Raw genomic sequence first — 16,319 nt, forward strand, 5'->3', positions numbered from 1 at the left:
GGAGCGGGGGAGGACAAGGCCATGCAGCTTGCCAGGCATGGCCAACGGCGCAGGGAGGAGACCTGCAGTGTTTAAGAGCAAGAGAGGGGAGAGATGTCCCCTTTATCTCTCCCCAGCAGTTGCTTGCCTGGATGATTGTTAATTAGTTCCAAACCTGCATTTTACAGCGATGACAATGAAGAAAAGCAATGCCAGACTTAGGACATTCCCGGGCACGTTGTCTAAAGACAGATTCTGGTGTGGGATCAGAGCAGGTGTTCCCACGGCACGGGCAATTCTGCCCCATTCGTGGTGGTGGAGAGACAAAATTTTTTAAAAGAGAAACATGGGATATAAAAAGCCAGGTTGCTATACTGGAAGGGCCTTCGTTTCATAGGGTAATCATTAGCATTCACCCAAACTGCAAACAACGAGCAATATGTGGACAAATCACTGCAATTTGGTAAGCTTCAGAGTGATTTCCAAGAGGAGGATTAGTGGAAAAAGCTGCCTTTAGGACTTGACCCTGAGTAGCTTGCAACAGGATCTCTGAAGCACTTGGCATCAGCACTCCCTGCATATTCATTAATGTTTTGGACTATGGTTGTAACAAGTATCAGCAAGTGTATCTAATTTCGTGAAAGAAAATTATTGGTTCACAGTGGAATAACATGGTGCTTTTACTCAAGCAGGCATAAAACATAAGTATGAAATCCCTCATATAATCTCTAGCTATTGTCATTCAATGTTTATCATCCAACACAGTTGAATACAATTCTTATCTTTGATGGATGTGGCACACAATAGCTGTTTTCTTGAGTGCATCATAAATATTAATAGTATTCACAGAGCTTCTTAAAATTTGTCATGTCACATTGCTTTCATGAAAACACTTAAAATGACATTATTTTTGTCCCACCAATAGCAAATTCTCTTTTGGTTTCTTTCTTTCTTTTTTACTCTCAAAATTAAATGGTAGAGCATGTTTAACTGAGTAGATGCAAAAAGGGATAATGGCTCACACTGAGCAATTCCAAGACCTAGTTCAGATATCAGGAATGAGACTGAAAGGGAAAAAATGTGATATCCTTTCGAAAATACAGTCCAGTTAAAATTGAAACACTTCATGAAATTCAGGAGATTTGGCTGGAATTTCATTTTCAGAAGAACACCAAGAAAGAAGGCTGACATTATCAAAATGGTCCTACTCTGTCATATTCAGAATGGGACATTTTCACTTAAGAAAAAAGAGCTCTTTTTCAAAATTAAATATTTGCACATTATTTAATCAAGTCTAATCAAACACTTCAGTTCTACAAGTAAAAATGTTTTCCCGCTGTTAAACAATCTTGATCAATCCAAAATAGCTTTTCTGAATGTCTGCTCACAAAGCATGTTGAGATCTCCGGGCTTTCTCAGTCAGAGCGAAGGCCATGTGGGCATTCCTCATGACATGCGCTCCACACACACTTCTCTTCCAGCGTATTTGAGAGTCAAAGTCTTCCCCTGGATCAAACTTAATAAAATCTTCAGTGGTTTGTATTTTGGCTGATATGTTTCAAGAAATCTTTTAAAATTTCATCTTTCTCCACAAAATTCACCCTGTGGTTGTCAGAACAGCCTTACAAAACAAAATCATTTAATTCCCTATGACAATTAATTTGAAGATGGTAATAATTGCAGAAGTTACTATCTCTGCTACAGAGACATAAAATACTCGCTATGGGCATGGGAAATATAATAATACAAAAGCAGAATTTCTTTTTTCTTATTCTGTACTCTCGCCACAGTAGTTAATTTGCTTTGAGTTGAAAATCAATCCTTCTGGTGTGGGGTTTTAGGGAAGCTCAAGTCTTCAATCCTGGTCCCATTAATTAATGTTAAAATTCACACTAAAATCTGTGATCTGGGAGTCATAGATTCTGGTTTTATTTAAAAAAATAATCTTGATAATCCCTGATATTTCTGGGATGAAGATCTACTCTATATTGAATTTACTTTTAAGTATTTTTCCCATGAAATGGTGTATTTTTTGGTTGACAAAATCATGTTCTGTGCAGTTCACTTTGCATGGAAAGTAAAACAGAGTTGCACTGTATAATTTAAAGGGAACTGGAAGGCCAAAGGTCAAAATGATTTCAAGTAAGAAATATGCATTAAGTGCAATAGATAAACACATCTGGGACATTTTGCACATAAATACATTTTAACCAGCCTTTAAAAATATGTAAATCATTTGGGTTTCCTAGAAATGACTGATCCTATTCTGATATTTTTGACACTCCAGGATTAAGCGTTCTGGGATTTTATAACTGACCCCAGAGAGAGCGAAGAAAAGAGGCTGCCAAACCTTCACATTTTCTTATTTTAGTTTACAGTGAAGATAAGCTTCTTTCTAAGTCTGGGTCAATTTCCATCTTGGCGTGAATGTGCTCCTTTAATTGGTGTCTGAATATAAGCTATATTGCCATCAGCAAAAATGATTTCTGTAGGAAAAATAAATTCTTTAAAGGTTGGTGGGTTCTTTTAAAACTCCCTTTTTTGATAGCTGGATTCAATAGTTTTCTATGTAGGAACACGGACACTCAAATTCACATTACTTCAGACATCTTCTAACTTGTACTGAATTAAAATGAATGCACAGAAGTAGTCTTTTCCCCAAAGAAGAGCACAGGAATTGTCATGAATGAAAGCCATGCCAGAATCTGAATAATGGAACAGGACGCAATCTCAACAGACTCATAGACAAAAGCTACAAAACAGGAGAAATAGTACCAGCAAACACACGATTTCTAAACCTTAAAACGACTGCTTATTTGACTAGAGGGTCACACAGGCATCGCTCAGCATGGAGAACCACTGCAGACCACCATGGCTGGATGTGGACGCATGTGGATCTGTCTTGAGTTTGTGCCATGGCCTCAGCTTGCTTGAGGGCTTGCATATGGAGACTACTGTTCTCCAGGCATGCGACAACATTCCCAGCGCAATCCAGGCACCCAAGTCCTGTCTCTTTTACGCAGGGCAGACAAAATCAAATATTTTAGAGAGGGTTTTTTATTTAGACAATCATTTTTGGAAAATCTTCACACAAAAATATTTTATGCTTTTAATCGAACCTTTAAGCTGGAAAGGCATGCAGCCCTTACTGAGGAAGATATATCAGAGTACGACAGCAGCGGACACTCCATGAATCAGAGCGCAAGGCCATGCCATCTCCTCTGCAAATGGGAATTTGGTGGCATTCATCCCAAACTGCATTTACCCTCCTATTCCTCACTGGATACTCAGCAGCCAAAGCTAGAAATACATTTTAAAAAAACCCAAAACCACCCTCACCCTGCATTCCTGCTTTTTCTAAAACAAATAAGCAAAGTGTTGCATTCAGCAGTTCCCTTTCAGCCTGAGTTATAGAAATGGGCATCTTTAAGGACTATTTTTCTGGGTGTTCTTGTCAGTACATTTGCTAGCAGCAACTGGAGATGCTATTATTCAGCCTTCTATTTAAAAGAAACCTCACTGGAGTATATACAGCCATCTGTGGTTCTAAGTGATTCACAACATTAGTAAACCATTAGTCAACCAATAGCTTACATTTTTGGGGAGGAAACAAGATTTCTGAAGACATAGATTAAATACTTGTAGGATGTACAGAAATGTTTCAGGCTGAGGGGCTCAGAGCACTGGTGAAATATTAATTGTTGCATTTGAAAAACACTTTCAAATAATGACAGTCTGGGAATTACAATTCTATTACTATACAAGAAAGGATCTGTAGCACATATATCTAAAACACCCGTGCTGCCAGTCACAGACCAAGCCATCATTTTCCTAGATAAGAAGAGAATGCTAGATATTCGTCTATTATTAAACTTATTGTTCCTCAAGCCTTCAGCCTCAGCTGGAGCCTTCTTATAAAAACCAGTTAAAATACATCTCTTCAACATCTTGTTCTTGACTTTGACTAAGTTCCTGGTTGCCTAGAAACTCTGTGAAAGACCTGGATTTTTTTTTTTTTTAATTATTTTTCCCCAACTGTTAGTTAGATAACAGATTAATCCCATCACATTTATTTGTGACAGAAACCTGGATGACAGGCTCAGAGCTGGTGAAGTGTTTGTTTCTTGTGCCCCAGGAGTCAGACTCCACTGACTACCTTGCTACCTGCAACTTTCCATAACTATAGAAATTGGAGGTTATATCTATTTAGACCAAGAGACATAACTGTGAGACTTGTATCACCACTGGATAGAACAGATTTATCTGTCAATCTATTAATTTCTATAATAATTTCTATATATTTTCTGTATTTCTATATTTTCTATAATTTCTATAATAATTTCTATAATATATTGCAATATTATTATATTAAGACAAATCAAGACATCTAGTTTAGATCCAACTTTTCAATGTTCTGACAGATCTTCCGGATGCCTAAAACACACCTTCTGATGCATTAGACATCAACCAGATTCACAACTCACATCCTACTTCAATGCCATAAAACTTATTTAAAATAATCACCTGCAATGTTTATAGTTAGTAATTGTAACATCAGAAGGCAGATTTTCTTCCTGAAATTCAGTAACATAAAAAAATAGTAGAACAAAAAAGAGTTCCAAATGTGGTTGTGTTCCACTTCTTCACCTTGATCTGTTATTCGACTCAACAGGATGAAAATGGATCACCTTTTTACTTTTTGGGACATTAGTTCCACATGTTAATCTGTACACCAGATGCTGGAAAAATCAATTATCAGAGACATTTATTGTCAAAAAGAAAACAAGATAAGCCTCACAGGAGCAAACATTTTCATCTGACACACAGTGCATCATGGAACGTTAAACTGAACAGCCAGGCCCAGATCCTCAAAGGTACTTAGCGACATGTTTGTATCTTGCAAGAGGATGGTGCAGTAACGCTCAAACCAGAAGCCTGCATGCTATCTCCAAATTAGCCACCTCAGTACGGTGTTAAGTCTCATTCATTTTCTATAGGTAAAACTTCTCAACAGTTTTTTATCTTAAAAGCTTATGGCAAAAACTTAGATAAACCTAAATATTCCTTTCACTCTCCTCCAAAGAAACCTCCAGGAGTCAAATATTCCGGCTTCTAAATAGGCTTCAAATTAAGGGAGCAATCCTCCCATCCATGCATTTTTACCTGAAATAAATCAGCTTAAATAGTTATGCAGAGCTTTAGGTGATAAAACAGCATTTACATTCTTCAAAGCCACTCATCTGTGCTGTCATTAGCTCTCGACAGTATAAATCCTACCTCTTTTCTAACCAAAACAGTTTTTAGAGATAATAAGCAATAGTATTGTAGGGGTTTTTTTAAGGGTTTTAAAAAGTACCTTTAAGAGTATGACAAGTGACTTACAAATCATTCAGAAACAGGTAAAACTGAGTAAGAGCAACTTAATTTCCATTTAATTTTCCATTCTCATCAAGCTTGGTTTATTCAGGTCTGATTAATTAATGTCTGTAAAGTGTTCTGAAAACATAAAACACTACATAAATACTAAATAATAATAGAGTACTTAAGGAAAAAATAATTTGTTAATTTTCATGGAGTTTTAGGAATTAGCATTTATTTATTTTCCCTATGTAAACAGGCCCATCCAATCCCTTTTAGCTATCAGAAAATGCTCTAGCAGTTAGAGGACAATGCATCTTCACATATTTTATGCGTCACAGTTTACAGAAAATGAATTTAGAATGACTTGCAAAGGTGTACTTATAGGGGAATACATACACATAGACCATTTTCATTCATTTTCAAATCCACTTTCCCTCCCAACAGGAACCTAGCTGCACAGCTTCCAGGATTAAAACAGCAGCACTCAAGGATTTCAGAGGTTGCTACGTTTTGAGCTTTGTCTTTTCTCAGCCTGTTGTCCAAAGAACTTAGAATTTCACTGACCACTTCTAAAGCAGTCTGGAAAAAAGTAACTAAGAAAGAATGATATATTTGTCTTATGACATCTTATGACACCTTGTCTCGATACATGTATTTTTATACCTCTACAGCTATACAAGAGGACAATTATGCATGTATCTAATTTTCATGCTCAGAAGGGGTGAATTTCCCAATCTAGCCTCATCTACAGAAATAAAACCTTCCAGAAACAAAACGCAGGCTATTGGTATAAGCACTTGGGAGATCTGTTAGTTTATAAAACAAAGGCTAGGTAGGATAGGTATGTGAGGCCCAGAATCCTGTCTGATCATCTCAGCATAAGTTACATTGAATACGAGACAAAATAAACAATCTGTTTCTAAAATGGTGTAAAATGCACACAGCAATACCATCTGGGATCAGATCATACGTGAGGCTGGAAACGGTGCCAGTGAGACAATAAGTGCTTTGCACTCTGAATTGATTTTGAACTGGTGCTCTAGTCACCTGCTAAGAGGTAATAAGGCCACATTTGGACTAAACAAAACCTGGGGGGTTTGTTTGGGGTTTTTTTGGGGGGGCACAGGTTGAACGATTCAGTCAACCCTCTTATGTCCTTTCACGTCTCAAAACATTCCTCAGGTAAAACGGAATGTGTTTTCCCATACGACTTTGGCTGTACGCACTGGGTCACTTCCTTTTCCACACACTTCTCAGCAGCTGGGAATGATGGAAATGACAGTATAGCTTAACGAGAGCATTCCCCACTATGTTCCTCTATAATAAGTGCTATAGGACTGAAGCCTCTCAGCAGGCGTCTGATTTACAGGCAGAGCCATAAGAACAACTCCACAAAGCCAACCCTTACAGCAGCAGCAGGGTTATCACAGCTGTCATCCAAATCAGCTCCTCAGAGAAGTGTAGGCTGCATGCAATTGTGATCACCCATCTTGATATTTTCTCTTTTCTTTGCCATGCCAGCCAGGGATGGTCTGCATTCCCACGGCATCCTCTCCGTGCACTCTCCCACTGTGCACAGAGTCTACATTGCTCACCCAGAAGTAGAGATATGACTTTCAGAAAGCAAACCTTAAATTACTGGACTGTGCTGTTTCCATCTGGATGTAGTTCCCTTGGAAATCCCAACTGTCTGGCCCTGTGCAGTTGTTGAAACTAGATGTTTCAATTAGAAGGAGCTTATGGATTTGGGGAGAACTCTCAGATGATGCAGAAAGCGGGCTCTCTTTCAGTATGAAATTTAGTTTTATTTTTTCTCATTAGCACAAATGTCTTATTTATTTACATATTTTGAATGCACTGAATTTGACAACAAATAACACTGAAATTTATTATATGGAGGATCATTCAAATTAAGATGGATAGTTTGGGAGGAATTCTCAATATTCCAAGATTGTATTTGAGTCCTCTTCCAAAAAATATGCAAAACCCCCAAAAAAACCCACAATATTTTTACAGTTATCATACAGAAGGAAGAACAGTTGGTTTTGCTACACTAAGTATTTCTACTTTTCTCACAAACTAACAAGTTTCCAATTCCTTCCTAATGTCCCTATCAAGGCTTAAAAATCTCTGTTCCTTTTTAGTCACAGCATACAGGCATTGCAGTTTATCGTAATGTTCTTTCACCGAGTTATGTTGAATAACCTCATCTCAGGAGCAGGCTAAGAGCAGGCACAGAGCACAGCTGATGGGTGCTACCCTGGCCAGGATTTCACCTGTAGACTCTCCCAGGCCCTGCTTCCTTCTGTGCATCTCAAAAGAGTGCTTCTTAACGCACTGCTGATTTGATACCAAAGGATTAGCCAGAAATAATTTGCAATATCAATTCATTACAGCAAGATTGTCTGCTAATAAGGAGCTATTTTTTGCTACATAATGTGCAAAAATCAGCTGTATCTTCACTCGGAAAAACCCAAAAGCAAAAAACAAAAAAATTGCCTTTCAAGCTTGCTACCAAATGTAAATGTTAAGAACATGAGATTTGATGTTAAGGGCTTCATAAACTCACTAATAAAAAAATCAGCTCTTTTCATCAGGCTATTAGTCAAATGTAACCATGCAGTCTACCATATCTTTATCTACAAAAAAAAAAAGAGCAAGCTAGTAATGAGAAAAATACCCCCACCACTATCTCCAGAGTCACCACAATGCAATGACAGAATAAATTATCTGGGGGCTTTTTCGATTTTCTCCTGTTTAAGAAAGTAGTATGGAAAACAAAGATAAACCCATGACCAACTGCAGCAACAAAACAGCGATATTCCAAACCCTATGGAAAAGGCTGTCATATTAAACGAACCAAAGTGGCCTACAGAAAGAGATCCACACATTAATGTTCATTTTTGATTTGCAGGATTTCACAGTTAATTTCTCCTCCAGTAAACTCTTACTGAATCCACCTCAGTCTTCTTACCGGGAAGAAATTTTTCCTCTTCATCACACTGAGCTGCACTACTTCATGCAAACACTGCTGTCATTACCACTGAACAACCACGAGGTTTTGGCAATCCCATCAAAACATTCACTCCTGCAAATCAAGGACTAAATGTTTTGCTCAAACGTTAAACTCGCCAAAGAACTCTATGTCTTCATCTATAAATATTCAATATTTACAGTGAAAGTGGATACGCTGAAAAGGAACAGCAAGTAATTTATGTTCAGTGCAATGGCAAAGGCATGGAACAGGTTTCTGGACCCTTCTGTGGTGCTCTTCTGGGGGACCAAGGTCCAGGAGATGACAAAACTCTCCTTTACAGATAGCACCTACACTCAGAGGGAGACTGCTTTACCAATGAGGCAGGCAAATCTTGAAGAGGAATGAATGTTAAAATGCATTTAGTTCAGTCAGGAACTCTGGGCCTCGGGAACATGTTTCTCTGAACAAGACAGGATGATGCACAGAGCAATTATTCTTTGCTCCTGACTGGGCAATGCAGTGCCAGAACCTGCACCAGTTAGTGACTGTTAAATGAAGCAGCGCAGTAAACTGGCAAACATAAGGGAAAGAAATGCAAATACAAGCTGTTGTTCCTGCCATTGCTGTCATCAATTCTTCTATCAGCCTTGGGCCAAGCCAGTCAAGGATGCTCACATGCAACAGCAATGTAATAGCCCACATGAGACCCCCATTTAAGGGCTAAGGTCATAAATTCACAAAAGAAGCTTTTTCCTTTACTCCACGGTTAATTTACAATGACAAAGTGTCAGAGATTAGATTAGCTCTACTTTGAATTCAGGTTCAGCCTCAGATTTTGTCCAAGGACATTTAGGGATAGCTGAAGTGGCCAACATCTGCCATAACTGCAAAGAGATGAAGTGAAACCCTGGCAAAACCCTGGCAGAGACAGCAGCAAAGCTCTGATCCAACATTCACAATGGGCTTTTGGGTTGGATTTGCTCTTCTTTTATGTCTGTGGTGCTCTGCACGGCACAAACTCCATGCTATCCATTTGAAACCAGCAATGCTATGTGCAAGACTGTTCATGCACCACATTCTGTCACTATTCTATCTGATTCACCATTACTACTTGATAATATTCCATCCACACAATTAGAGTTTTGTTCCATCTCCTACATGCTTCCAAAAAAAAGCACTAGAAGAAAATTCTCTATTGACTTTTCTGCATATCATTTCTCCTCTATCACTGGGCTGCCAGTAAGCGTAGCCTTTGGCAGTAGGAACTGGAAATTAAAATTATTTAGCGTCTTGTTTACCTTTACAAGCATCTTTCCTTGCTTCTGTCCTATAGGAGAAACTAGTGGTCATGCAGAGGAAAACGCTAATATTTGTTGGTTATATGGTGTAATAGAAAGAAAACCAGCACAGACCAACTCAGAAAGGAAGGGCAAATATTCATGAGAAAGTAAACAAAAATTACCAGAGTGTTTCTGAGGGAACTGGTGTAACATCCAGGCTCTCTGGCTATTTCTCTAGTTTTACACAAGAATATCCCCACTGAAATCACTGGTCTTGTGTAAGCTTAAAGCTCTAGTACTACAAAGTCCATGAGGCCCAAACGTAGGCCAAAGGTCCCTCCTAGAAAAGGTGCATTTGATTTTAGAAGGAGGTATTTGCATTTTTTAAATAAACCATCAGCTTCAAACTTTCTGCACACGTACACCTTAAACCCTGCCTGGAAAATATGGCTGACACCTCCATCTTCAGAAAGTGTTTTGTCCTTTCTCTATAACTCAAAATGGACCTTTTATTAAATTGACACTTTGCAGCTCACTGGACTGTGTGGCTCTTTAGGGAAAAGCAAAGTGGAAAACAGTCCAGTTGTTTGGTTTAGCAATGAAGTTTCCCACACATGCATGCTAATTTATTTCATTGAAAATGTCCCAACTAATTGCAACATTTACCCTTAGAGCACATGCATGGCAGTCGCATTAATACACCAGAAGACAATGGCTCCAAAGGAGCTATTACCATGTACCAGGCCAATAATCCACAAACGGTAAAGGATTTTCACAAAAGACTCAAATGGTTTCCAAGGAGCCATTATGGCATATCAGGTAAATAAAATATTATTGAAATGTATTTTTTGCATTTAAATCACTTGCAGCAGGTGCATAGGAAGTAGCATATAATAAAATGGCTCACATTCCCTTGAATACTAACGAGAATCAGCGGAAACATTTAGCAAAAAGAAGCAGCAGGTTCTTACCATTGCAAGAGGAACAATTCCCACAAACATTGTTCGGCTGACAAAGATCTCGGAGACCACCAGTTCGCTCACGGAGTCATCTCGAGGGTATTCCACCTGCCAGGTAATTTGCTGGGCCCCTGCCAGGCTGCTAGTGTTGTCAATCTCAAAGTCCATCTGCAGGATCTCGTAGGAGGACATGTTTGCCCTGGGAAAAAAAAAAACAAAATTGCCCATAACATCAGTAGGATGTTAATAACAAAATATATTTTGAGTTCTCTTTTCTATTCACCAGAAGATTTATCATTAAATTCAACATGCAGGCTTGAAGACACTGACAGAAATCTAAATCAAACTACACACTGGGCAACAGCTACACTTTATAGATAATGTGACACTATATCTTTTAGTTCCCTGAAATGAAGGCACTTTTCCCATTAAACTCAGGCATTCATTCTCCATAATCACAATGAACTTATAGAATAAGCCCCAAACTCTGGAAACTGCATTGCACAGATGTTGCTAAATTATTTAATATAGCATTATTATAATTTTATTGCTGCAAATACTGATGCTCCAAAACAACAGAATACTTGGCCATTCTTCATGCTGTATCAGAAATGAGCTCTTGTGGGGGAAGGAAAAAAAAAGTCTTTCCAACCCAAACTTGTCTTTATCTCAGTGAAAAAATGGATTTGCAGAAATTATCCATGACAAAAAATGGGGGGTAGATTATCCTTATTTTCAATTCATGAAAACATTCTTCTCGTCAGTGGTGCAGACATGTAATTATATGGCGATCATTATATATTTCTCACCTGGAAATAAAAGTTTAAAGGTAAAGAAATGGTAGTAATTGCAAAGCATTCAGAACTGTATTTAAAAATTACTTCTGCTTCTTTCGTTAATAACAACACTTACCACTCTCCTCGGGGCCAACACTATGTAAATATTAATAATTAATCCTCAGGTTAGAAAGATAGATCTTATCTTCGTGTTACAGAGAAGAAAGCAGACACCAAGATTTAACCAGCAGCACTCAGCATATCCACAGCAGGGACCTATTTAGAAAACAGACCTTTGCTCATGCAGCGCTTTACTTCCACAAAAATTACAAAGCAGCATACAAGTCCCTACCCCAATTTCCCAGACAGACACCTGCAGTGAGGAGACCTGATGCAGCTTACAAAACATGGAGACGGGATGGAAAGGCAGCTAACCTGACCACAGACCCAATTGCTTAACCATATTCCATTGAAGAGACAACCAATGTTATCAATTTTACTGAAGTTTCAGGGTACGTGCTCATAAAATAGGTTAAAATCTGAATTTGCAGCATGTTAGGCCGTTCTGTAACAACTTGAATGTGCTCTTGCTGCGAGCACGAGAGAGCTTGTTCCCAGCCTAGGGATGTGTCCTGTGCATTCAGGCACCCCTCAGTAATGACCTGCCCTCTGTAATTTCGTCCTCTGTCCTGTCCCATGATACATTATTTGTGTGCCCTTACCCTAAAGTAGCGACTCCAAGAGCTCTGTTCATAGAAAGTTTTAGCCTGCTGCTACAAAGAACAAAGACTTAAAAACATCCTTTTCCTCTTCCCGACTGCACAGAGGCAGAATCTGGTTTTGCCATATGTTTTTGAAGGCACATTGTAAAGGAAAAAAATCTGAACAAGAATTATTGATTTTCATGTTTTCTTTCTGGCAATAAACAACACAAACATATGCTTCAAGGCCTGGAGGATAAATATTTTCCATGCTGACAGAAGAGAATACCCACCTCCAGGCAAAACTAGAAGCTATTAAGGCATCTTTTGGATGGCCAACCAGGCAATCAGCAAAAGCCTTTTAAGACAAATATTATTACACAAAACTAGGGATGTAATTAAACCATTTCTGTTAAAAACATAACTGCTGTGGGCACCACAATGGAGTACTCAACTTCATAGTTTTCTGCGTATCACTTCTGGCAGTTTGTTTTATCTAAATTACATAAAATTAATTTGCTCACAACACAGAAATAAAATTTAGAGATGAGCTTTACACTAACTATGGATCTAGATATTGGGCCTGTCAAGGTATGTTTAGATCTGCAGTTTAAGTTCAATCTGTTCAAGTCAATAGTTGCCACTCACAAAAACAGCCAGGAGTGGTTTCAAATTTGGAACAAAACCACTGATGGAGGGTTTTGCTTTAGATTCACCACTTAAATAATATGTCAGGTTAATCTGCACTGATAAACCCATTCCACATGTCCCACTGATTGGCACTTCTTTGAGCTCAGTCCCTCACGCCTTCAATTATTCCTTTCCTGTTTTTCCTTTTACACATCCAAAAAATAACCATAATAGTGGGTTTATATTTTTAAGACAGACTGGAACCCAGATCTCCCCGAGAAAAGCATGTGTGTGTCTTGCCTATATAGCAAGCTGAAGTAATTGCCAGGGAGTAAAATGACTCTTGCGCCTGTAAATATGCAAAGAGCTTCACTGCATCCTTAGCACGGCTGTATAGCTATAAAAGACATAAGTTTCATTTAAAGACAGACATGGTTATACACTGCTGGATTAGAAATTAGTCTCTGTGCACCTAGAAAAGAGCAGCAACTCACATACATAAACTTTCCTCAGATCTAACTAGTATTAGTGTATGAACTAAAGCAAAGCTGACTTCCCAGGTCTCCCAGGACCCAGGACTCCCTAGGTCCTGGTTCCAAAGAGAATCCTTATCGTCATCTGGAAAAACAATGTGGCTTGTCAAATGTTTGTTGCTTTGTCTCAGAAGCAAATCATGTAGCATGACATAGTAATATTGATTAAAGAAGGATCCACTTTTCATTTGGACTTCTGCTGAAAGAGATGCACTTACTGTCTCTAATCATCTTTCACTTAGAGAGTTTCTCCATTGAGTGTATAGCTTTAGCAAACCAGTATTCAACTTTCTGGACTCCTTTATTCACCAGCAGGTTTCCAGTTGCCTTCAGAACAGCAGGTCAATGAATTTTCTCTAAAATTATGGTCTCCCTTTTTTCCTCTTTAGGGTAAAGATTCAGCCGTCAAGCAATGCCAAGTGTTACAGTATCTGGGCCAGAGAGTACCCCACGGACTAATCCACCCTCTTTGTTCTAAGTCTCTTCCCAGGTTACAGCTACAACGAACCTATGAAAAAACTTGAAAAGTGAATTTCTTTCTTGCTCAGACTAGTGCCTTCCTACCAGCTGCTGCATCTCTTATCCTACAGGGGCTTCTTTCCTAGCGGGAAGATTGGTACTATATACATAATTCTTTCCATTTATCAACCATCCTCTATAATACCGTGTGGGAGACCACTGCCTTTTTCCACTGAAATTGATGGAGGTTGCTAAAGTAAAACCAGAGATAAATTAAACCATAATCAGGACCTCAAAGGTTAGCATTTACTTATGTCAGCTCCATTAGCTGATAAATCCACACCACAACACCTGTATCTAGATTTCTCTCCTAGCTATGCAGCATTACACTAGAACCCTTTTTAAAAGGAGTCATTCCACCCTGCCATGGCAAGCTTTTAGTCTGATTTGTAGCTGGTGGCCAGTATGCTGGTCTTTGTAGTCACTGTCGATCTGCAACTGCCTGGTGAAGACAAAACACTACTGGCGGGAAAATCCACTAGCAGAGAAGACAATGACTGTAACTCATGCTGTTATCAGCCATTAAATCCCACTAAACCAAACTTTATCCTGTAAAGATTTTTCAGCTTTTTCTTGCGACTTATTCCATTTTTCTCTTAAATAAGTTTGCACTATTGGGAAGAGTCTGATGGAATCCAAGGACTATAAAGTGCTTCTCCTTTCCACATCTTTCTTCTCTTTTTAGTTAAATATTTCTATTGTCCAGTGAAGTCTTTTCCTGGTCTAGAAAGATTTTGCCAAACCCTAGTTTAGAGGAGCAATTAAAAAAAAAAAAAAAAAAGTCAAAATTACTTTTATAAAAAAAGATTATTTCCTGCAAGCACAAGGAAAAGACCTTATAATTTTAGGCAGCTGGCATGCTTGCTAATAAGTCCATTTCTATGGAAATGAGTTCATAACTATTAATTTTGCCTGCTCCTGATCTATTCTTGATGAGCCTTTCAAATTTAGAAAAGCGCTTCATGATTCTCTCAATTTGGTAATTACTAACTCCCTTTGATGAATCCAGCCCAGTGTTTCAGGCATGAGACATTCATTACACATTTTTCTTTCTGGTGAGAGGAGAAAAAGAAACCATGGGCTTGGATTTATTTCCTCTCGCAAATCCAGTAAGTAGGCCATCTTCTTCAAGTTGCAATTTATAATCCTGTTTGTGTACTTTCACAATACTGCCTCTGCTAGGTGCTAGAAGAACCCCCAAAACCTTGAGATTTCTGCACAATTTCCTGTTGTCTAGCCTCATATATATCTAACACATTGAAACCAGGTCCCCAACAGCCCAGTCAAGCTTTGTAACATTTACAGTCTTCATTCTGTACCTAGCAGTTAGCAGGCATGGTTGTGATCCCAACGTGGAATAGGAGAGAACAGTTTTAGCACAGAAAGGTAAATCCATGCCAGATAAAGCCAACTCTAGCTCCAACCAACTTCAGAATAAGAAGAGTTAATCAGGACAGGAAAATGTTGCTAAGTCCCAGAACTGTCCTGCAAGGGACACATCCAGGTGGGCAGCTGCAGGCATGCAGAGCCTGTCCGCCTTGCTCGGCTTGCCAAGTTGAACCCGAAGCCTTTCTTCTGGATGTACATTAAGCTGCAAAGGAGTGAGCACTCCACCCAGAGGTAGAGCCTCTCCTCAGTTAAGAAAACTCTCCCAGTGGAACAAATCACAGGCTGCACAAACCGCTATAAAAATAAGGCTTGGATTTCAAGTGCTCCTAAACACCTTAGAGAACTCTTCTGTTACTGCATTCAGATGCTTTGTAAAGTTTCACACTGTTGTTGGAGGGCTACCTATCATGTTACCTTCTTACATATATTCTGATTGATTTTCTTCCTGAATCTGCCAGTGTATGCAAACAGTAGGAAAAATATATATATATTTTAAATCTGAATCTAAAAAAAATCCAATATCACATTTTGTTTCTCTACATTTATTACCTTATTAAGTATTTATATAGAACTGCAGAGGCTTTTTTTTCCACAAAATAATAGATTACTGTGAAGGTCCACCATAGCTCTAATGTTAGAGGTTTTAGTAAGTTTTAGTAAGTACTACAAAATCACCTGGCATTGAAATATTACTGAATTTAATTTATTCCTAATTTTTGTCTAAGCAAAACATGGAATTATTGAATTAAGTACTGGAATGATACACAGTGATTGATGTTATGATGCCAGTGACAGTCTAGTCAGTTACCTTAAATAAACAAATAAATAAACAAATGCCTATTATTAGCTATTAAGAAAGATGTACATTGCTAACCAAACTGAAGCGCCTGCTCTATGTATTTTTAGAGAGAATGAAATATGCAGGATGCCACAGTGAAGGATGACAGTGCAGGGCACTTTGCAGCGCATTCAGCTGGGGGTGCCACTGGCGCACGGAGGGTTTGCTGGCTCCCGCTGCCCGCTCATCAACAATTTAGTTGACAAAAGTCAGAGCCTTCTATTAGTGCAGTTGGCTATCACAGAAAATCATGAGTTTCATTCATTCATAAAATAATGTTTTCAGTAAATGGCAATCTGTTTATGAGGCCCACAGCAGGGTAAACAAAACTCTAAAAAAATGGATCAGACACTAAGTAATTAAAAATAATAAAATGT

General features: G+C 38.5%; 1 protein-coding gene across 1 annotated transcript in view; it reads right to left on the reverse strand.

Annotated features, from left to right (window-relative positions):
* TMEM132B (transmembrane protein 132B) overlaps window positions 1–16,319 on the reverse strand; it is a 253,799-nt gene that overhangs the window by 66,888 nt on the left and 170,592 nt on the right. The window contains exon 4 of the mRNA XM_059827764.1: window positions 10,569–10,755. Coding sequence (XP_059683747.1) covers window positions 10,569–10,755 — 187 coding nt within the window. The remainder of the gene's footprint in view (window positions 1–10,568; window positions 10,756–16,319) is intronic.

The sequence above is a fragment of the Gavia stellata genome, chromosome 21 (assembly GCF_030936135.1).
Source record: "Gavia stellata isolate bGavSte3 chromosome 21, bGavSte3.hap2, whole genome shotgun sequence".
Lineage (NCBI taxonomy): Eukaryota > Metazoa > Chordata > Aves > Gaviiformes > Gaviidae > Gavia > Gavia stellata.